The following is a 23969-nucleotide window of genomic DNA, read 5'->3' as shown; positions in this document are numbered from 1 at the left end:
CTAATTCTCAGCAAACTGATGCCCAATTCCCAGGCTCTGCTATTGTTGCTCTGTAGCCCTGTCCGAACTGGGACAAGCCATGGCAATGCTTCTAATTGGAGAATTTGATATTCTTCCATCTCGTCTGTCAGCTTGAGAAAGCATTTAATCTGTACTTGGCACCTTCCTTGAACAACACGGCTGTAATTAGGTGCTGGGTGCTTTGGCGTGTAGCCACCTCCTGACGCATTATTGCATGGTGCTTTGCGATACATCTTTCATTTACTTGGTTCAGAGGAAACTGCTTCTCGCTTTGGGGATGAATAAAGCTGCACGAACCAGGCATTTGGACCCCATTTGTATTGACACTGATTGCATTGCAGCAGGCATTCTGTAGCTGAACAGAATCAGGATTACTGTTGTATTCGCTACATTATAGTTACTAAATGTACTGTTGAGCGGCTCGTGTAATGTTGGAAATAATTAAAGATAAAGACTTCAATTTCTATACTGCTTTTCGTCATCTCAAGACCTCCCAACTAGCTTTGCAGCCACTGAGTTGTAATCGCTACAAAAGTGTTGAAACATTATGCACAGCTAGCTCTCATTAACAATGTAATGATCAGAATATCATTCAGCGTTTGATGTTTGAGGAATAAATGCTGATTGGGACACTGTGTAAACTCCCTGTTTAAAAAGAAAATTGGAATGGATGCCACTTGAGAGGGCAGGTGACCTCAATTTAACATCTTGGCTGAAAGAAGACACCTCCGGCCACTCTCACCTACAGTATTCTCTCAGGACTGCACTGGGAGTGTTAGCCTAGATTATGTACTCTTAGGTCCCTGGTGTGGGACTTGAATCCCTGACCTTCAGAAACAGAAGTGAGAGTGGTACCTGGTGAGCCATAGCTGACTCCTGAAAGAACAATTACAGCAACTTTTCAGGCGATTCATCTTGATGGTGTTATTATAGATAAAGATTCGTTTGTGTTTAAGGTTCCGTTGTTAAGAGTGACTTTTCTTTTTCCCTTCTGCAGGCCGAAGTGTGTTGCATCTTGCTGCTCAACATGGCCAGCCACTCTGTTTGCAGCGGTTACTCCAGGTAGTTGGAATTACTTATAATGAAAACAGAAAACGTTGCAAACACTCAACAGGTCTGGCAGCATCTGTGGAGAAATGGAGTTAATGTTTTGTGTGGACTATTTCTTCAGAACTAACGTTGAAATAGCCTGTGGTGTAATGACCCTGTTGGAGTAAATGTTATTCGTCGCATTAACTAAATTATTTGTATCGACTTCTCAGCAAAAGTTTTCAATGGGAGAAGTGAAATGAAAAATGCTTTCAAGACTTGATGTGAATTAATTGAGAGCATCTTAGTGTAGAATATAGAAGTCATAGAATCCCTACAGTGCAGATAGAGGCGATTCGGCCCATCGACTCTGCACCAACCCTCTGAAGAGAATCCCACCCTATCCCCATCACCCCACGTTTACCAATGTTAACCCACCCATCCTGCATATTCCTGGACACTATAGAGAAATTTCCCATGGCCAGTCCACCTAACCTGCATTTTGTTGGACTGTGGGAGGAAACCCATGCAGACATGGGTAAGCAGTCACCTGAGGGTGGAATCGAACCTGGGTCTCCCCAGTGCTGTAAGTCAGCAGTGCTAATCACTGAGCCACCATATAGTTCTTAAATTCATCTATGTTATTTTGGATTATTGCAGTCCCTAAAATGCAGCCAACATCTTTTTTCTGGATTTGTTCATGAGAGTTGGAGAGAAATTTAGGAGTCTTCCCCCTTGACTCTTCCAAGAGTTTCCATAATAAGTATGAGGTTGTGCTGGGAGAGAGTAAAGGTGATGCTCCTGGACTGTTCGGGATGGGCAGAGGTTTGATCGATCGAGCGGGCCTGGCCTCTTGTCTGTCTGTGCTCATGTGGTATTTAGAGAACAGTGACAGGTCCTTCAGCCCAACAGGTCTATACTGGAGTTCATAGTTCACAAGCACCTCTTGCCATGCCTCTTTGACTCATTCTATCTATTGGGTATTCTTTTATTGAAATCTGTTCACGGGATGTGGATGTTAATGGCTAGAGTAACACTTCATGACCTTGAGAAGATGATGGTGAGCCGCCATCTTAAAACACTACAATCCTTTCTTCCACATCCACCTTCATATTGAGTGTTTTTAGTTCTTAACTTTGTCCACTCTTTGACTTCTACATTCGTGTTACTCTGGGTAGAGGCATTTCTCCTGAATTCCTTTTATTGAATTTGTTATCGACAATCATTTAATTGTTTTACTTTTTGATATATTCGCATTTCAGTTTTTAGTTAGACTTGTCTCGGAAGGTGTTGACTATTTAGTATGGGATTTGAATTGAGACTCTTGACCTGGCAATATTGGAGTAGAAGTAAATTTGACCGTACACCAGTTAATGGTCAATTTTGAAGTTCTTGAGATAGTAATGGTCAATTAATGATCAGTTTGCTTAATTGTGGAAGTTTTGAAGTCCCAGATTATGATTGATTCATGGGTGTTGGCTTGTTAGTAGATTCCAGTGGGCAACAGATTTCAACGGACCTAAAGCTGATGTGTTAAATATCATGAGAAGAACATGTCAAAGTTTCTATATTCTACCTATTGACTTACTCCGATACTATGTATACAGTTTATTACATACATAAAGAATTGTATACTTCAGAGGTATCGCTCTTTATTATTTGGGTAGTTTATTACCCAGAAGAGTTCGGGATAAATAATAGTTTGAAATAATATTGTTTTAAATAATATCCTTTTATGAGGATAGTTTGGATAGACTGGGCTTGTTTCCATTGGAGTTTAGAGGATTGAGGGGGATGTGATTGAGGTGTATAAGATCCTGAGTGGCCTTGAAAAGGTGGATGTGGAAATGATGTTTCCTCATGCAAGTGCACCCTGATCCTGGGGAGCTCTGTTTTAAAATTACGGGTTGTCTTTTCAGGCCAAAGTTGAGGATTTTTTTTTCGGGTTTACTTTTGAAGGTTGAGCAACTTTGGAACTCTCTGCCCCAGAAAGCGGTGGAGGCAGGGTCGTTTAAATATTTTTAAGGAGCAAGTAGATTCTTGCTACACTGGTGAATCAGAGGTTATCATGGTAGATGAGAAATTGGAATTTGAACACCATGAGATCAGCCTGATTGAATGGTGGAACTGAGGGGCCAAATAGTATACATCAGCTCCACATTAATTTGTTTATTGTCCTGAAACTTAATGTGGCTAGAGCTTGGGTTCAGTTGCAAGGTTCTTGGTGCCTGCAGAGGCTTACATTGAGCAATGGTTAAAGAGCAGTGATGAAGCAGTGTTAACCATGAAGGAGCAGCAATCAAGTTGCGAGAATTGATGTTTCATGTAGACCAAGACCTTCCAACACAGCTTTAAATAATGTACGCTGATTAAATATTTCTTCTACGATTGAGAGTGTCTCCGTATTGCTCACTTGTACTAAACAAATGCATTTGTTTTGCAGCAAAATTGCCCTGTTGACAGTGTAGATCTTCATGGTAGATCTGCCCTTCACAATGCAGGTCAGTATACGACAATACTGAGTGGTTGTTTATTTAGAAATTCCGTATACAGCTTAATAGGATTCTGGTGTTTCATACATCCAGATAGTAAATCACTGTCTCTAGAATTTTGATACAGAGCATTAACAAGTTTAAACAATGTTCACTTAGGCTGTTGAAGCACAAATAATAGATTTATAGTCTCCCAATTTCGGGGATGGAGAAAATATTCTGGTGATTCTGTGGAATACTTTACTGCAGAGGGCTGTTGAGGCTAGGTCATTAAGTGTATTCAAGGCTGAGATAGAGAGTCAGACATTCAGTCCATAAAGGAATCCAAGGTTATTTGGGGGAAAGACAAGAAAGTGGAGTTGAAGATTTTCAAATCAACCATGATCTCTTTGGAGCAGACTCAATGGGCCAAATAGTCGCCTCCTGTTGCTATGTGTTTCCAACATGCCTTGTGTTCAAAGCTGCACTTATAAGTGAAAGGTACCATTTAGTTAGTTTCAAGAGCACTTTCAGTGAGAGTGAGACTACAATCTTGCAAACACCTTTTTAATTCCTCAAAGTTTTAAACCTCCAAACACTGGAAATTATGTGAAAGATCAAATAAACTTGATTCAGGGCAATGAGGTCAAACAGGTATGCAGCTTTTGGAGTGTAAATTGTGCTGATCAAATTCCCTTTACAATTCAGTGGTGTAGATAAATTATTTTCAATGTGCAAAGGAACGGGGCCGAAGGAGCAGGAAGTAGGTAATGATGCTCGTTTGAAAATAGAATAGGCTGCGAGACCTTCTCCTGCACAGGAACAGTTGTGATTGTGATCAATGAATCTGATTAAAACAAATGTGCCTTTGAAACAGATGAGATTTCAACCCGGAACTAGCGACAGTACTACTCTGCCTCAAGACTGGTGTGTATGTGTAGATATATCCATTCTTGTTTACAAATCATTGATCTAACTGTGCTAATAATTCAGCACAGACTTGCATTTGTATAGTGACTTTCACAGCTCTGAGGCATCCCAAAGTGCTTTGCTGCTAATTCAGTACTTTTGTAGGCACTATTGTAATACAGAAACATGGCAACCTCTTTGCACACAGGAACTATTATTGTGCTTTATCATCACAGAAACTAAAAAGTTACTTGTGATGTGAGCTTACCAGCGTCAAAGAACTTCTTAATTAATCAATGAAGGAAATTGCACTGCAGCTTATCTGAGCTGTCACATTGTTTCCTACGAATCATCATGTTTGCGAATAGTTGTCTTGTGTATTCAGTCTCTGAAGTCAAGTTGTTCATTGATAAGTAAAGTCCCTTTTGTTTTGGGACTGAATGGCAAATTGTGATAACTATAGGAAAAGGAGTCAGTCGTTCAAACCTGTCCCACTATTCAGTGAGATCATAGCTGATCTGTGGCCTAGTTGCCTTGAGGCCATATTCCTTAATGCTTTTGCTTAAAAAACGAAATCTACTTCAGATTTAAAACTAACAACTAACAAAGTCTTTTCCATGGGGTGTGGGGGAGAAGAGTCCAGAATGAAAGGGCATAGGTTTAAGTTGAGAGGGGAAAGATTTAAAAGGGACCTAAGTGGCAACTTTTTCATGAGAAAGATGGTGCATGTATGGAATGAGATGCCAGAGGAAGAAGTGGTACAATGACACCATTTAAAAAGCATCTGGATGGGTACATGAATAGGAAGGGTTTAGAGGGATATGGGCCAAATGCTGGCTAATGTGACTAGATTAATTTAGGATATCTGGCTGGCATGGACAAGTTGGACCACAGGGTCTGTTTCCATACTGTACATCTCTATGTCTCTGTCCATGGTAACTGCCATATTGGAACACTGAGAGGTGGTATTCCTGCTCACCATATTGTCCCATTTTATTGGGCCCATTCAAGGAAATCAAAGTACCACCTTCCACGTGGCTCCACAACTATGTGAAAGCAAGTAAAGACTTGTGTTTATGTAAATATCACAAGCATTTTTGTTCTTCATTTTTTCATGTGATGTAGGTTTTGCCTTAAAGATGGGTTCTTGAATGGTGAAGGGGATCCAAGGTTACGGGGAGAAGGCAGGAGACTTGTTGGGCCTAAGGGGCCTGCTTCCACACTGTGTAAAGTAATCTAATCTAATCTAATGGGGTTGAGAAATGTACCAGCCATGTACTTGCTGGGCCAAATGGCCTAATTCTGCTCCTGTAGCTTATGGTCTTGTGGTCATCGAGAAGACCAGCATTTGTTACCCACTCCAAATTGCCCTTGAACTGGATGGTTTCAGAGGATAGCCAACCACTTTCTTGTGGGTCTGGAGACACAAATGGGCCAAATCAATGACAGTCAGGTCTCCTACTCTAAAGAAAGTTTGTAAATCCGGTGGGTTTTTACAACAATTGACTATAGCTGCGTCACCACTGTCACAGACTAGCTTTACATCCTGATTTATTAATTAAGTTTCAATTCCACCAGCTACCACTGTGGGATTATGAATCCATGTCCTCCCAGAACAATAACCTGGGTCAGTGGATTTGCGGAAACCTCTACCATCCTTTTTGTGTACAAGTGCTTCCTAACATCTCTCCTGAGTGGCCTGGCCCTCGGTCTCAGACTGTGCTGCCTTGATCTAGAATCTCCAATCAGTGGAAATAGTGTTTATTTTTATCTACCCTACCTTTTTACTGTTAATATCTTGAAGGCTTCAAGAAGATCACTCCTTAACCTTTTAAATTCTGGAGAAAAAAGACCTGATTTTTATAATTTCACCTCATATCTGGACTTAAAACCATAGACATAGAGATGTACAGCACAGAAACAAACCTATTGGTCCAACTTGTCCATGCCATCCTGATATCCCAACCCAATCTAGTCCCATTTTCCAGCACTTGGCCAATATCCCGCTAAACCCTTCCTATTCATAGACACATCCAGATGCCTTTTAAATATTGTAATCGTACCAGACTCCTCCACTTTCTCTGGCAGTTCATTCCATACGCGCACCACCCTCTGTGTGAAAAGGTTACCCCTTAGGTCCCTTTTAAATCTTTCCCCTCTCACCCTAAACCTATGCCCTCTAGTTCTGGACTCCCCCACCCCAGGAGAAAACCTTGTCTGTTTATCCTATCCATGCCCCTCATGATTTTATAAATCTCCATAAGGACACCCATCCACCTCAGTCTATTCAGCCTCCCCGTATACCTCAAATCCTCGAACCTTGGTAACATCCTTGTAAATCTTAACTTTACCTCTGAAAGGGTTCAGAACTTAATCATGCAAACCTAAGGTGTACTCCATTCAAGACCAGTCTATCCTTTCTTAGGCGCAGTGCCCAGATCTCCTGTCAGTATTCCAAGTGGGGTGTAACTAGGGTTTTGCGTAGCTGCAGCATGGCTACTACCTACTTATCCTCAAGTCCTCTAGATATATTGGTCAGCATTCTATTAGCTTTCTAGACTATTTTCTGCACCTGTTTATGATGTTAAAATATCACAAACATTTTAAAGATATATGTACCTGAGCCTCGAAGTTCCTTTGGACATTCAATGTACTTCACTTCGTACCATCTGGTCAGTACGATGATTCATAGATTAATAGAATGTTTAGTGGAGAAATGTCAAAGGTCCTGTTTAGAGGCAGTAATTTTGCAGCATTCTTTCCTATAGTAATGAGACAGTAATGAGATTTATTGTAATTTTAAAAATGGCTTAAAACAAAAGGGACTGATAAGTCAAGCAACTTATGCACTGTGGCCCTAGGTTACCTTGTAACATTGAGTTGTGTGGTTGTTAATTGACCGTGCATCAATTGTATGTGACCAGTGCCTGAACACTGTCTGTTTTTCCTTCATTTTCCAAACCAAAGTTTTCCTGATTTACTCTGAGCTTTTTTTTAATCTTGAAGGTGTCTTGGTCCTTCATTTAAACTTGTACCAATTATAAATGGCTTCTCTTTGTGGAAATACTACCTGTACTTCATTGCAGAAAGGATTATAGACTTAACTCCTTCCTTGAAAGATGCACATTACAGAGGAATGGATTGCACTTTCATACAGAGTCATATGCCACTGAAACAGATCTTTCAGCTCAACTTGTCCACACCGACCAGGTTTCCTAAACTGAAATAATCGTTCCATTTTGGTTTGGCCCATGACCTTTCCTATCCATGTACCTGACCAAATGTTGTAATTGTAATCATCGCCACTATGTCCTCTGGCAGCTCGTTCCACATATGCACTATTCTCTGTGAAAAAATTACCCTTTTTAAATCTTCCCCCTCTCCCCATTTGCTTCAAGCCATTATTTTTTCATTAAATAAATCTCATTACTGTCTCATTACTATAGAAAAGAATGCTGCAGAATTGCTGCTTCTAAACAGGACCTTTGACATTTCTCCACTAAACGTTTGATTAATCTATGAATCTATTAATCTAATGTCCCCTAGTTTAGACTCCCCTTCCCTGGGGCAAAGACCTTATCTGTGCCCCTCATGATTTTATGAAACCCTATAAGGTCTCCTCTCAGCCTCCTACACTTAAAGGAAAAAAAGACCCAGCCTATCTTTAGAACTCAAGCCCTCTTGTCTCAGTAACATCCTTGTAAAACCTTTTTGCACCCTTTGTTGCAACTATCCTGCACCATGCTCCTCCTCATTCTAGGAGAAAGTGAGGACTGCAGATGCTGGAGTACCAGAGTTGAAAAATGTGGTGCTGGGAAAAACACAGCAGGTCAGGCAGCACCCGAGGAGCAGGAGAATCGACGTTTCGGGCATAAGCCCTTCTTCAGGAAAGAGGAAGGTGTGCCAAGCAGGCTAAGATAAAAGGTAGGGAGGAGGGACTTGGGGGACGGGCGTTGGGAATGCGATAGGTGGAAGGAGGTTAAGGTGAGGGTGATAGGCCGGAGAGGGGGTGGGGGCGGAGAGGTTGGGAAGAAGGCGGTGCTGAGTCAGAGGGTTGGGACTGAGAATAAAGTGGGGGGAGGGGAAATGAGGAAGCTGTAGAAATCTGCATTCATCCCTTGTGGTTGGAGGGTTCCTAGGTGGAAGATGAGGCGCTCTTCCTCCAGGCATTGTGTTGCCATGAGCTGGCAATGAAGGAGGCCAAGGACCTGCATATCCTTGGCGGAGTGGGAGGGGGAGGTAAAGTGTTCAGCCACGGGGTGGTTGGGTTGGTTGGTGCAGTGTCCCAAAGGTGTTCTGTGAAACGTTTCGCAAGTAGGCGGCCTGTCTCCCCAATGTATAAGAGGCCACATCGGGTGCAGCGGATGCAGGAAATGATGTGTGTGGAGGTGCAGGTGAATTTGTGATGGATGTGGAAGGATCCCTTGGGGCCTTGGAGGGGTGTGAGGGGAGGGGGGTGGGCAGTGTGGGCGCAAGTTTTCCATTCCTTGCGGTTGCAGGGGAAGGTGCCGGGAGTGGAGGTTGGGTTGGTGATGGGCGAGGGGGGGGGGTGGACCTGACGAGGGAGTCGCGGAGGGAGTGGTCTTTCTGGAGGGGAGGGAAATATATCCTTGGTGGTGGGATCTGTTTGGAGGTGGCGGAAATGACGAAGGATGATATGATGTATCTGGAGGTTGGTGGGGTGGTAGGTGAGGACCAGTGGGGCTCTGTCCTGGTGGTGATTGGAGGGGTGGGGTTTAAGGGTGGAAGAGTGGGGGGTGGAGGAGATGCGGTGGAGACCATCGTCAACCATGTCTGAGGGGAAATTGCGGTCTTTGAAGCCACCTCCAAACAGACCCTACTACCAAGGATATATTTTCCTCCCCTCCCCTATCAGCATTCCAGAAAGACCACTCCCTCAGAGACTCCCTCGTCAGGTCCACACCCCCCACCAACCCAACCTCCACTCCCAGCACCTTCCCCTACAACCGCAAGAAATGGAAAACTTGCGCCCACACCTCCCCCCTCACTTCCCTCCAAGGCCCCAAGGGATCCTTCCATATCTGTCAAAGATTCATCTGCACTTCCACACACATCATTTACTGCATCCGCTGCCCCCAATGTGGCCTCCTCTACATTGGGGAGACAGGCCGCCTAATTGCGGAACGTTTCAGAGAACACCTCTGGGACACCCACACCAACCAACCCAACTGCCCCGTGGCTGAACACTTTAACTCCCCCTCCTACTTCGCCAAGGATATGCAGGTCCTTGGCCGCCTCCATCGCCAGACCATGGCAACACGACGCCTGGAGGAAGAGTGCCTCATCTTCTGTCTAGGAACCCTCCAACCACAAGGGATGAATGCAGATTTCTACAGCTTCCTCATTTTCCCCTCCCCCCACTTTATTCTCAGTCCCAACCCTCTGAGCTGGCACTGCCTTCTTGACCTGCAATCTTCTTCCTGACCTCTCCGCCCCCACCCTCTATCTGGCCTATCACCTTCACCTTAACCTCCTTCCACCTATCGCATTCCCAACGCCCCTCCCCCAAGTCCCTCCTCCCTAACTTTTATCTTAGCCTGCTTGGCACACCTTCCTCTTTCCTGAAGAAGGGCTTATGCCCAAAACATCGATTCTCCTGCTCCTTGGATGCTGCCTGGCCTGCTGTGTTTTTCCAGCACCACATTTTTCAACTCCTCCTCACTCTTGTCAGTGTGAACACGCTGCTGCAAATTACATTAGTAAGGTGCTAAAACACATAGAAGCTTCGAGTATATTAGAACAGAACAATTATCTGAAGTCTACTCCGTTGTGATAGAGCGTAAGTAGGAGTATGTCATTTGGTCCTTGAGTCTGTTGTCCCTTTCTATCCTGACTCCCTGTTCCTACCTGATCTCCATATCCTTTGATTCCTTTGTTCCCTTAACAGTTATATTACCCTCCAGGGAATTAAAGTTTAGAATTAATGTACGTACTGAAAAGCAGATTTCAGGTTTTGAAGATGTTTAATGTTTGTAAATAGAATTGCATTGAATTAAGTATATGTAACCAGGCCTTTCTTATTTCATGGGCAGACTGGTGCTCATGCTCCATATACTGAACATACTCACTTTGAGGGTAACTTTGGCTGTGTTGAGCCAATTGGCTGTTCAATTGAATTGTCCAGGGTAAAAGTGGGTCTTCAGTAAACTGAATGAAATATCTAGAGAGTAGGGTTTCGGTGTTGTAACTGTCTCCTGTATTACAGAGAGTAGGGTTTCAGAGTTGTAACTGTGCCCTGCATCACAGAGAGTTGGGTTTCTCTGTTGTAACTGTCTCCTGTATTCTAGTGGTGGCTGGCTGCCCTGCATGTGTGAAGCTGCTGTTGGACCATGAAGCTGCTGTGAACATCAAGGATGGGGTAAGTTCATAGAATCTTGGAGATGTGGCTGTTTTGAGTAGGTGATGGGGTAATGTTTAGAAATTTGGAAGTGATTACATTTTTATCTAAAACTATTTGTTTATTTTGGCCGATTAGTGAACAAACGTTTGTAAAACTCTTTTGGTTTTGGTGGCTCCGCCTAGTCAATTTCCCAGGAGAGGATACTTTTTTTTAACAGCACTGAAGTGGCTGTTCAGTCCATCTGGTCCATGCTAGTACTTTATGCTTTACATAAACCTCCTCTGTCCTCCCCACCCCCAACTCTTTTTATCTGACCCCAACAGCACATCCTTCCATTTCTTTCTTTCTGACATGTTTATCTAGTTTCCCTTTAAATGTTTCAATGAAGGATATGTTCCACACTGCAACCTCCGTCTTCCATTCCATTCCTCTTCCATTCTTCTTGGATTTATTTGGGATAGCTTCTAGTCCTGTTCTCCCTTGCACCTTCTGATCTACCCAGTCAAACCCTCTCTCCATTTTAATGACTGCTTTTAGATCACCCCATGGCCGTCTCTTCCAGAAAATAGAACACAAGCCGGGGTTTGGTTGTTCTCGATAGCTATGATCTCTCAGTTTTGGTTTCAATCCATCTAAACTACTTCTACATCTTCTCCAGTGCCTCTGTAATCCATTTGTTTTGTAATTTGGAAAAATGTTTAATCTGCCCCATGTGTGGCCTTAACCAACTTTGCATCTAAGTTTAACATCACTGTTTTACAATTCTAATCACCTGGAAATTAACCTCCGTGCTGAACAAAGCACAGCGAAAGCTGGCAAAACTGGGCGGGTCTGCTAGTGTCTGTGGAGAGCAAGAGAGAAACAGTTAACATTTAGAGTCCGGTATGACTTTTCTTCAGGATACAAGTCATACTAAACTTGAGCCATCATCTGTTTCTCTCTCCATTGGTGTTGCCAGACCTACTAAGTTTTGCCAGCATTCTCTGCTCGTCTCAGAGTTCCAGCATGCTTTTAACCACAGTGCTGTTTGCAACTTTAGTTTTGTTCTTGTCAACTTGTGTTGTATGGTCTGTCGCTGCTGCTTGAAGGAGGCTGGCATGAGGGCTGATGAGCTTAGTTGGCTGGATGGCTGATTTGTGATCCAGTGTGATGCCAGCGATCTGTACTGGTTGAGGTTACCTTGAAGGATTCTCCTTGTTAATTTCTCCCCTTGCCTGGAGCATAGTGACCCTCCAGTTTAAACCACTACCTGCCCCCCATCTCAGTGAGTCTGGTAGGACTATGGCAGCTTTACCTTTTTATCTTATTAACCGCTGTGTGTTTCATCTTCTCTGATGCAGGATGGACAGACCCCTCTCATGCTGGCAACACAAAAGTGTCATCCAGAAATCTGTCGGCTTTTACTGGAGTGGGGGGCAGACATCAACTCGAGGGATAAGCAAAACAGGTAACTTCTTTTCAAAAAATCTGTTGATTTTAAACAAATCCATGATATTAAAACTCAGCCCCCTTTTTCAGCTCAATGAGTTACTAGTATAGCCAATGCTTGATTGATTGAAATGGTGGGTGGCTAAATCACGTCACCTAGGCTGACCCTAGTTTGTGTTAAGAGCAGACATGGATTTCTGACAGCACTGCAATAACTATTTTTTTTGTAAAGTTTGCTGATTGGAGGTTTTACTCTTGAACCCACAGCCTTGTGACTCAGAAGCCACTGAATCAAACTGACAAACCTGCCCAGCCGATGTGAGCGTTGAGCCAAGATAAATGGGCGTTTTATTTATTTCTTCATTCATTGTAGTGCCTACGTGCAGTCTTTAGAGAGAGTGCATGGCTCCAATGCCCTTCATTATCTTATTTGACCTTTTGCTGATGTTGACATGTTTAACAGAGATAATGGCGGCTGTCATTTCTTTTCTTCTGCAAAGAGAAACTAAAGCAAATAAAGCTGAATAGTTAGCGTACAAGCTATGTATTATCTTCAGTACCTAGATAAATCACTAACTGTTGAGACAGGATAATATTATGATAGAAAAGACATTGGGCAGGCTGTGACCTTTTCACAAAGCACTAGTTCAAAGCTTGTTAAAATTGGAAAGTTATACTCCAGTTAAAACTTCTCTCCTGAGTCTTACATTAACCTGTCATTTCCCATTTCAGGACTGCTTTGATGATGGGCTGTGAGACTGGTTGTAAGGATGCAGTGGAAGTTCTATTAAATCGTGGTGCTGATGTCACTTTGACGGATGACTTTGGCCACAAGAGTTTGTATTACGCTCAACTCTCCAAAGACCCAGAGTTGTTGGCTTTGGCTAGAGCAGCAATGGAGAAGAAAGTGAAAGGTGAGATCATTGCTGTAAATGCTGACTGTGTGTGAAGTTCAGGTGGGTGGATTTATTTTGGGGTTGGATTCAGTTTTTGTTCCAGAATGACAGCTGCAATTTGGATTGGCAGGCTGCTTGCTTTTGTTGTGCCATTTATCTTCCTTCTCCCAAAATTTTTTGAAGTATGAACATATGATGAAACTGAAAAAGATGGAAACTGATTTTAATGATGTTATTTCAGTTATTTCAGAAATTTGTTTCTGTGACTTGTGGAAACTGAATTTTAGATTTCACACTGATGCCTTCCCACTTGTAGGAAGGCACGAGGAAACCTGGTCAATGGCATCAATTGTTAGAATCTGGAATTTGGTTTTGAGTTGCCTTTTGTGAATGATAGTGATGTTCTGGTACGTTGAGGGGAATTGTGACTCTGACTGCTATTTACAATCTACAGAGAGGATGAGGTGCAATAGCATGAATGCATGAAGACAAATTAGGTATCTGATGAACAGAAGGATTGACAGGTAGAGTGGAACCAAGTGAGGTGGTGATGGTCTAATGGTATTGTTGCTGGATGGACTGTTAATCCAAAGACACTTAATTCATAATGTTCTGGGATCTGGGTTCAAACCCCACTAAGGCAGATGGTGGAATTTATATTCGTTTTAAAAAAAAATCTGGAATTAATTGTCTGATGTTGACCACGAATCCATTGTCAATTGTTGGAAAAACCCATCTGTGTCACTAATGTCCTTTAGGGAAGGAATCTGCCACCGTTACCTGGTCTGGCCGATATGTGACTCCAGACCCACAGCAATGTGGTTGACTCTTAACTGGCCTGTGGGCAATTAGGGAATGGGCAATAAGTGCTGGCTCAGTCAGCAACATCCTCATCCTGAGAATGAATAATAAAAAGATGGGATAGAAGAAGCCTCCAATGGCACATAAGATAGCACAGACCAGATGAATGAATGGCCTATTCCTATGCTGTTCGATCTTCATAATTCTAACATAAAATTTCTGTCCGCATTTAGGGCAGAGAGTAGAATATTGTCATTTGTTAAAGAGCTTCATACCTGCCCCTTTAAGCTGCCATTCATGTGTAGTTGGGTGATGACATGCAAGGAGTTACATACACACACGCCTACTGAGCCAAGCCCAAAAAAAAAGAGGAGAAATTGATGGAATAGGAAATGGTTGTTAAGAATTTCAGATGTATCTACCTTCCAGAACTGAGGTTAGACAGGTATGTAATACAGCTACTCTTATATCATTGCCAGACATCCATACATGTGTATGATTCAAAGCAGTTGACTTAAGTTCTCTAATCTAGATGTCTGGGTGAGTTACTTGCATAGATAAGGAAGGGTTTCATAATGGAAAAGGCATTCTGTGTTTGGTCATGTGTATTCTGTTATCTGTCTATATGCTGAAGGAATGCACTTTATTGAAGCAATATTTATTAGTATTTTATTGGTGGCTGTATAATCTGTTGTGGGCAACAAAGAGGTTTAGCATTTGACATGGCATTGTGAGATTCTATTGACAGAAACAACAGATTATTCTGTCCACGTTTGTCACTTTCAGAAATCTCATTGTTGTCAATGATGATTTGTCTGTCCTCTTTTTGTTGACTTGACCTATCTTCTGTGTTGATTTTTAAAAAAATTCTAATTCTGATTTCCACAGTATATTGTTAATTTTTATTCTTTTCATCCCCCATGTTTTGTAGTTTTCTTAGACATTGGCCATTAAAATCCAAGGAAGAAATCACTAGATTTGCTGTAAATTGGTCGATCAGTATTCAGACAAATCGTCTTTGTACTGTCTGGTTTGACATGATTCTTTCTCTGACTGTACAAAATTAGGGCATGTTGTGTTTCGCTGCTTTTTCATTTGCTCAGCGGGTCGGAAGGAAAATAAGATAACGCATGGCGGGGGGAGGTTTGAGGCAATCAAGCAAGTGTGTTTGAGTAACTTGGCACTATCTGAAGGATAATAGACTTGATGACATTTTCCCTGTGTGAGAAAAGAAGAATGTGTCCCCTGCAGAATGCATCTGATTGTATTTGAATAGCAAGATTTGCAAAGTTTGATTAATGTGCTCAAGTTTTAATAATAAAGACTTTTCTCCACAGCTGCAAGTTCTGTTAAATTTCTCCACTTTCCAATCTTCTAAAAAGATTTTCACATCTGTAGAAATTTGCTGTTTTCAGATTAGAGATAAGCCTCCAGTGCAGGATTTGAGAATTTTTTCTTTTAGAGCTATGATTTGGAGCATGCTGCCTGGTAGGGTGGTGGAGATGGATTCAAACACTTTCAAAAGAAAATTGACATAATCCTCATAGTAGAAATTTTCTTTTGAAAGTGGCTCCAGTGGAACTAATTGGATAGCACAGCCTCTTCTGCTGGCAATTTTTTGCTAGTTTTGTACAGTGAAGAACAGGAATCAAATATGTGCGTAAAAGTAAAATACTGTGGTTGCTGGAAATCTGAAAGAAGCAGAATGCTGGCAAAACTCTGGTCTGGCAGTATCAGTGTAGAGAGGAACAGTTAATATTTCAAATCTAGTATCACTGTTCTTCAGAACTGCTAAGTTTCTCCAGTATTCACTGTGTTTGGATCAAATATATGCACTTGCATTTGGCTGAAATGCAATCCATTTAAATGGAACCAATGGCGATGAAACTGATAAGTGTCTGGTTCATCCATGTGGAATAAAAATGATAGTAAAAGGAAGGGTATTCTCTGCTGTGTAACTAATATTGTATTGTAGCTTGTGAACTGGGCTTTAATTGCCTGGGAAAAGCAATTGCTTATGATTTGTTAGATATCCTAAAGTCTTTAGATTATAATCTGACTGTCTAATCTTCTGCATCAGCCAAATAGCCTGGAATTCCTAGGATGCTGTGTGCCCTACCTAATGTAGATAACCATTAAATAAAACCACAGGTATAATAAGAACTGGAAAATGCCAGAAATGTGCAGCCATTGCCCTTTATGTCTAAGCTCAAGGTAGATTTCATGCTATTGTTTCTTGACTCTTGAATTGCCAAGTAGGCTTCACAGGGAACTCTGCTTCTCCCCAGCAGTCCATTCTCTTCTGCCAACTGTGGTTTAGCATCACCCTGGCCTTGGGGTGAAAAGGTTACTGGTTGCAATCCAGCTCCAGGAATTTTGAGTATGTAATCTAGCAGAGGTATTGGGAGAGAGTTGCTATGGAGGTGCTCCTTTTTGAATGAAATGTCCATCTATGTGCCTGACCCTTATGTGTATGTAAAATATCCAATGGTGTATGTTGAAATTGCGTCAGCCGAGCCAATATTTTTCCTTTTGACCAATGCACTTTTAAGTAAGAAACCTTTTATCTGGTGGTTTCAGATTGCAGTTTGTGGGATCTTGCCATGTCCAAATTGACTACCACGTTTCCTGTGTTAAACAATGGCTCTCCTTCAAAAGTATTTTGGTTGCTGTAGAGAGACTGTGAAAGGCCATCATCAGGAAAGGCTGTGTATGACTGCAGAGGTAGAACTGACTGGGGGGGTGGAAACATCATACTGTGATTCTGACTCCAAAACCTTGGCTTCTTTTGGTTTGGTCCCTTTTGGGGAGTTGAGATTGTGACATATCTTATTGTATCATAACCATGACACGAGTTCTTGGTGTGGGATGGACTGACTGTTGTGGGTGTGTGTAACTAGATGAAGGGTTGAGGCTACTCTATTGCTTTGTTAGCTTTGTTGCCTGACCTTAGCTTTATGTTGCCAGTATAAATTCATGCAATACATTAATCATAGAAATTAATAATGTGAACATCCCACTCTGACTCCTCTTGCCAATGCTATTGCAGAGTTTGATGTGTTTACATTAATATTGTATGTTGGAATTGATGCTGGAAGAAATTGCCAGCAAATATGTACAGATGTAATTCTAATGTGTACATAGATGGTTAAAACATTATCTAAGTCCATAATTAATAGGACAGAAATGACTCATTATGTTCATTGAGTGAACTGAAAAGCTATTCAGAACAGTCACTTAGCCACACTATTGCAGTTATGTTCCCTGTTTGAATTGGTGAAGCATTTGTGTGGAAATTCTAGCGTTTTAGGCCTATGTGTGTTTAAAATCATATTGGAACTTTAGTCCCATTCCTTCACGTTGTAGAGGAAATAGCCTCCTCTTCCTGTCACATAGTGTCTGAGTCTGTTCTGCCGATGAGTGAGATGACAGCTGATGTGTCACCCACTTTCCTGTCCACTTTTGTTGGCCTTTGACCCAGGCCTTTAGATGCCTTTGGCCAAGAGCAATTTTTTTTTTGTGTGGTGTATTTTGGGTAGCTGCTGTACCAAGTCACCACACTTTGAACAAAAATTAATTTCTGGGATGGGGATTTTGTTTGCTTTCATTGCCCATCCCTAGTTGCCCTGAGAGAGGGTGGCTGTAGACCACATCTGATGCAAGGAGCAAGTGAGGACTGCAGATGCTGGAGATCAGAGTCGAGAGTGTGGTGCTGGAAAAGCACAGCCGGTCAGGCAGCATCCGAGGAGCAGGACAATTGACATTTCTGGCAAGAGCCCTTTGTCAGGAATGAAATTCATCATTCCTGATGAAGGTCTTACGCCCAAAACGTCAATTCTCCTGCTCCTTGGATGCTGCCTGACCTGCTGTGCTATTCCAGCACCACACACTCACTTCTGATGCAACGTAATAGTCAACGAGATTGGATGTGGAAATGGAGTTATGCTGGTGAAAGTGGGTACTGCAGATGCTGGAGATTAGAGTCTAGATTAGAGCAGTGCTGGAAAAGCACAGCAGGTCAGGTGGCATCTGAGGAGCAGGAAAATTGACGTTTTGGGCAAAAATCCTTCATCAGGAATCATGGAGTTAAGCTGCAGACTCGGGATGTAATAAAGACACTGGCAATGAGCCAGTTAAATTTTAGCAACAATATCGCAACTTCATAGTCAGTTTTACTGGGTCTAGCTTCTAGTTTCAAGAATTTTGTTTTTGTTTTAAGAGCCATTTTCAAATTCTCAAGGTGTTAAGTTGGATTTGAACTTTGATTCTCTGGAACCCTAATTCAAGAATCTGAGTTATTGGGCCAGATATGACCACTGCACATGACACAAAACATGTCCCCAGTACTGGATGAGGGCCTAACTGGCTAGACCAACATTTATTAGACCGTAAAGATTTAAGATAAAGGAGCAGAATTAGGCCAGTCACCCCATTGAGTATGCTCCACCATTCAATCACAGCTGATGTGCTTCTCAACTCCATTCTTCTGCTTTCTCACTAAAAACTCTGATCCCCCTTCTAATCAAGAATCTATCTCAGTCTTAAAGGCATTTAATGATTTGGCCTCCACAGCCTTCTACAGCAATGAGTTCCACAGATTAACTACCCTCTAGCTGAAGGAATTCCTCTTCATCTCAGTTCTCAAGGGTTATCCCTTCACTCCGAGGCTGTGCCCTCAGGTTCTAGTCTTCTCCACGTCCATTCTGTAAAGGCCTTTCGGTATTCTGTGAGCTTCATCAGATATCCCATCATCCTCCTCAACTTCAAGTACAGATCCCGAGTCCTCCTCATTTTGACAGTTCCTCCATCCCTGGGATCATTCTTGTAAACCTCCTCTGGACTCTTTCCAAGGTAAACATTTCATTTCTTAGGTACAGAGCCCAAACCCCCCCTGATATTTGGAAATGCAGTCTGACCAGAGCCTTATACAGCCTCAGCAGTTACATCCCTGCCCTTGTTTTCTAGCCATTTTGAATTAATGCAAATGTTGAATTTGCCTTCGTAAATACCAATTGAACCTGAATGTTAAGCTTCAGAGAATCCTGAACTCGGACTTCCAAGTCCCTTTGTGCTTCAGATCTCTGAAACCTTTCCCATTTTATGAAAATATTCTATGCCTCTTCTTTCTACCAAAGTGCATAAATTCTCACATTCCCACATTGTATTCTACCTGCAAGTTTTTTGCCCACTATCCTACCCTGTCCAAGTCCTTAGGAGAAAGTGAGGACTGCAGATGCTGGAGATCAGAGCTTAAAAATGTTTTTAATTTTCAGGAATGGAGAAGTTTATGCCCTAAACATCGATTCTCCTATTCCTTTGATGCTGCCTGACCTGTTGCGCTTTTCCAGCAACACTTTTTTAAGCTCAGTCCAAGCCCTTCTATAGCCTCCCTTCCTCAACACTACCTGTCCCTCCACCTATCTTTGTGTCATCTGCAAACTTAGCAACAATGCCCTCAGTTTGTTTGTCCAGCTGGTTGATATATGTGCTTCCGAGTACTTCCGAGTACAATCTCATCTTTCAATAATCGACTCAAACTTTACCAACGACTGAGGTCAGGCTGACTTGCCTATAATTTTGAGTCTTTTGCCTCCCTCCCTTCTTAAATGGAGTGTGACATTAACCTTTTTCCAGTTTTCAAGAGCTGTTCCTGACTCCAGTGATTCCCAAAAGATCACCACCAATGCCTCCACTATCTCTTCAGTTATTTCCTTCAGATCTCTGGGGTGCAGTCCGTCTTGCCTGGGTGGTTTATCCACTTTTAGACCATTGAACTTCCCCAGCACCTTCTCCTCAGCGACGGCCATTACACTCACCTCTGCCCCTGACTCTCTTGAAGTTCTGCTGTGCTATTGATGTCTTCTACCACGAAGACTGATGCTAGCTGCATATTCAGTTCCTCTGCTATTGCTTTGTTTTCCATTACGACCGTCCCAGTGTTTTCCAGTCTGCAGTCTTGCCATTTCCCTCCTTTCTGTATGTCTAAAGAAACTCTTATATTCTCTTTTTTTTATATTACTAGCTTACCTTCATATTTCATCTTCGCTCATCTTATTGCTTTTTCAGTTATCTTCTGGTTTTTCAAGGCTTCCCAGTCCTCAGGATTCCCGCTAATCACCTTCACGTTGTATGTTTTTTCTTCTGTTTTTATGCTGTCCCTGACTTCTTTTGTCAGCCATAGTTGACTTGTCCTTCCCTTAATATCTTTCTTTGTCCTTCTCTGTGGTAGAAATTACAGGTTTGAAGATGATTACGAAGGAGTCTTAGTGATTTGCTGTAGTGCACCTTAGAGCATCAGATGGTACACAATGAAGCCACTGTGCATCAGTGGTGAAAGGAGGGACTGTTGAAGGTGGTGGATGGCACTCTCATCAGATGAGCTCCTTTTGTCCTTAATGGTGTCAATCTTCTGGAGTGTTGGAGCTGCACCCATGCATGACAAATAAAGTATCAATCACACCACTAACTTGTGCCTTGTACATGGTGGACTGGATTTGGAAAGTCAGGAGATGAGTTACTTGTTGCTAGAATTCCCAGACCGGAACCTTGTAGCCACTGGATTGATCAGGTTAGTTCGATTCAGTTCTGACCAATGGAAGACTCCAGGATGATGTTGATGAGGAATTCTGTGATGGTAATGCCATTGAATGTCAAAGGAAAATGGTTACATTGGTTCTTATTGGTGATAGCCCATTATCTGGCACTTGGGGCATAATTCTTTCTTGCATCATATCAGCACATGCCCAAGTATTTTCCTGGTCTTGTCGCATATGAACATAAGGAGAAAGTGAGGACTGCAGATGCTGGAGATCAGAGCTGAAAATGTGTTGCTGGAAAAGCGCAGCAGGTCAGGCAGCATCCAAGGAACAGGAGAATCGACGTTTCGGGCATCAGCCCTTCGTCAGGAATAAGGAAAGTGTGCCCAGCAGGCTAAGATAAAAGGTAGGGAGGAGGGACTTGGGGGAGGGGCGTTGGGAATGCGATAGGTGGAGGGAGGTCAAGGTGAGGGTGATAGGCCAGAGTGGGGGTGGGGGCGGAGAGGTCAGGAAGAAGATTGCAGGTTAGGAAGGCAGTGCTGAGTTCGAGGGATTTGCCTTAGCCTGCTGGCCACACTTTCCTCATTCCTGAAGAAGGGCTCAAGCCCGAAATGTCGATTCTCCTGCTCCTTGGATGCTGCTTGACCTGCTGCGCTTTTCCAGCAACACATTTTCAGCATATGAACATAACCCCAGTTCTTAATGAAATATGCAAATACTATTTGTTGTAGAAAAGAGAAGGATGGGTGGTGATTAGATTTACTATGATTGATTTCGAAGGAATTTCTGCTAGGGAGAAAGTTCAAAACTAAGAGTCATAAATACAGAGGAACCTCGATTATCCGAATTTCGGATTATCCGAAGAAGATCTCAAGGTCCTGATAGAAATACTGCATCAAAGAGGTGTTACCAACACTGATCATGTCTTTTGTTTACAATGATTAAAGTTGAATTTGGCTTACTATAATGCTTCCAAGAACAGTCCTGGATATCTTTGGGAGCTCGGGCACCATCTCCAAATGACTGACTGTTCGCCCTCTCTCTCACCCCACACTTTTTCCCAGGAGTTCTACACAGAGGTATAACCTAAACCCCCCCGACCCAGATAATCTCTCCAACAGTGTCCTGTACAGAGAAGGGTGGGAACTTGTCAAAAAGGTGTCTGCGTGTGCTCTTTTGAGACTCATGCCCAAAGCCAGTCTTGCTGTTGGTGTCCAGTCTGGCTGCAGTCTCCATTCTGGGGTGGAGAGGTGGAGGGGGATGGGTGTGGGTGATGGGGTGGAGGTGTAGTGTCACGTGGTGTGCTGCTACCTAGTCTCCTGAACAGGGAGCGGACATAGCAAGTGTTTACTCTGTCAATCCCATTGAAGCGAAGCAGCGATGGGGAGAGGCTTGTGCAATGTTGCAGGTCCCTTACACACTAGTGTGTGTCTGCTCAGAAACAAACCCTGAGACAGACAGGGAGCAAGGCAGGCAGAGCGAGGAAAAAGCAAACTTCAGAAAACTTCAGAGTCCCAGAGGAGAGGCAATGAATCGTTTATCCGAATAATCAATTGTCTGAGTGAAATACTGTCCACCCATCACGTTCGGATAATCGGGGTTCCTCTGTATAGTATATGATAAATCCAAAAGAGAATTTGAGGGTAATGTCTCTGGATAAACATAAAAGGGAGAAATTAATAGGAAGATGTTGTTAGGGTAAGATGGAGGTGGTTAATGTGGTGTGGACCAGTTTGCTGAATGACCTGTGTCTGTGCTGGGTAATTTCATGTCAATCTATGTACTAAAGGGTGGAGTGTGCCTACTTAAAAATTAAATTATTCCTTACCCTCCTATTATATACTAATGCCTGAGGGTGAGTCTCATATTAAAGGGTATAATTAACATACTCTTTCTCTAAAGCATGGGCTGTGTACTAAGTATCTTCAGATGAATGTTAAATGGAGGAAATATTTTTGAACTTTCTACTCAGTCACTGAGTACAATTTTAATTAAAGTAAAAGGTTCTATTTATATGTGTGTGCTTGTTGAATTAATCTGTGTTTTATTTGATTCTTGTTGCCAACAGAACTTTTTCTTTCTGCAATTAAAAATAATTTCACAAATTGATCACTCTGTTTATCTTGCACCTTCAGTGTGCTTTGATTTTTGCCTTTTAATCTTGCTACTTCATGCCGGTTACCAAGATTTAATCTTAGAGTCTCAGTAATGAATTTTATTTTCGATTAATTTGGTTGGCATTTGCTATTTAGTTTCCTGCTACTGCAAGGTTTAAAAACCTTGTTCGGGACTTGTCAGTTGATGTAATACCATCATGAGAAAGCTGTATTTTGTGAAACTTCCCTGGAATTTGTGATGGAACTTCACTTCTTCAAATTTGTAGTTTGACTCATTCTTGTTATTTTAAACCTAATGCACATGATTTTGAACTAGTCATTATTTAGTTTTAGTTATTTAGGAAAGTATGGTGTGACTTAAACATTATTTGAACCATCTGATTCAGGCAACTCTCCATCTTCTGTATTTGAAGATAGTGATTATCAATCATAAAATTATAACCCATTTTACTTGATGTGGAGGCCCCTACCAGTAATCCAAGGAAAGTTGATTTCAAATTCCAACAAAATTTGTGCTTTAGAAGGAGCGAGTAGGGTATCATTACTCTTGGTGGAACTGCTGGTGGAAAACAGAACCAGCTTTAGAGGAGGTTGCAACTTGTGAGACCAGTTCCCGACGAGACCAGTGTCCAAGACCTTATTGACGGATGACTGGAGATTTTGCAAGAAATGTGGGGAGGGGATGTTGAATGGTCCACAGGAAGAAGCAGAGGAGACTGTTGTAGGGCTCTATTTTATTCATTAATGGGATGTGGACTTAGGTTAGATTGGCAAAGTAAAAAAAATCTCACAACACCAGGTTATAGTCCAACCGGTTATTTGAGTGTACAGTAGATCCCCCATTTACCTGGGGGGGGGGATATGTTCCAAGACCTACCATGGGAGCCAGGAACTGCAGATTGGAGCAAACCCATTCATTTCAATGGGAAGTTTTCCTTCCTGGCAGTCCCTTTGTTCCAGAAAGTTCCCCATCATGTGTTTGGGCCACGATAAACCACTGGTAACAGAAACTATGGAAAACGATGCCGCGGTTACGGGAGTCACCCAGTACAAGCTTTGAGCTCTGCTCCTTTGTCAGGTAGCTAGTGGGGCAGGATCATAGGACACAGGATTTATAGTAAAAGATCAGTACAACTGATGTGACCTAGATTGCTATTAAGTCTTTAATCACTTAGAATGGGGATGCAGGTTTTGATTGTCTGGCTTAGATTATATTTACATATTAATCAATGAGATAGAAACCAGCAGGCATAGATTTTTTTTTGTAGAAAGTGTTTATTGCCTGACTTCATTCTCTCCTAACACATCCCCGTGTTAGTGAGTTTTGAGAAGATTTGTAGCTCAGGTTGAGGTTCTAGATGTAGGTTTGCTCACTGAGCTGGAAGGTTCATTTTCAGATG

At 42.3% G+C, this 23969-nt stretch overlaps 1 protein-coding gene across 7 annotated transcripts in view; it reads left to right on the top strand.

The window, feature by feature from the left end:
* The window catches only part of LOC140469070 (uveal autoantigen with coiled-coil domains and ankyrin repeats protein-like), a 169377-nt gene that overhangs the window by 96171 nt on the left and 49237 nt on the right, over window positions 1-23969 (top strand). For all 7 annotated transcript variants that reach the window (XM_072565318.1, XM_072565321.1, XM_072565323.1 and 4 more), the window contains exons 4-8: window positions 1019-1083; window positions 3494-3551; window positions 10739-10809; window positions 12132-12238; window positions 12952-13133. In XM_072565318.1, coding sequence (XP_072421419.1) covers window positions 1019-1083; window positions 3494-3551; window positions 10739-10809; window positions 12132-12238; window positions 12952-13133 — 483 coding nt within the window. The remainder of the gene's footprint in view (window positions 1-1018; window positions 1084-3493; window positions 3552-10738; window positions 10810-12131; window positions 12239-12951; window positions 13134-23969) is intronic.

Source organism: Chiloscyllium punctatum, chromosome 48 (assembly GCF_047496795.1).
Source record: "Chiloscyllium punctatum isolate Juve2018m chromosome 48, sChiPun1.3, whole genome shotgun sequence".
Classification (NCBI taxonomy): Eukaryota; Metazoa; Chordata; class Chondrichthyes; order Orectolobiformes; family Hemiscylliidae; genus Chiloscyllium; species Chiloscyllium punctatum.
This window is presented reverse-complemented; position numbering and strand designations above follow the sequence as displayed.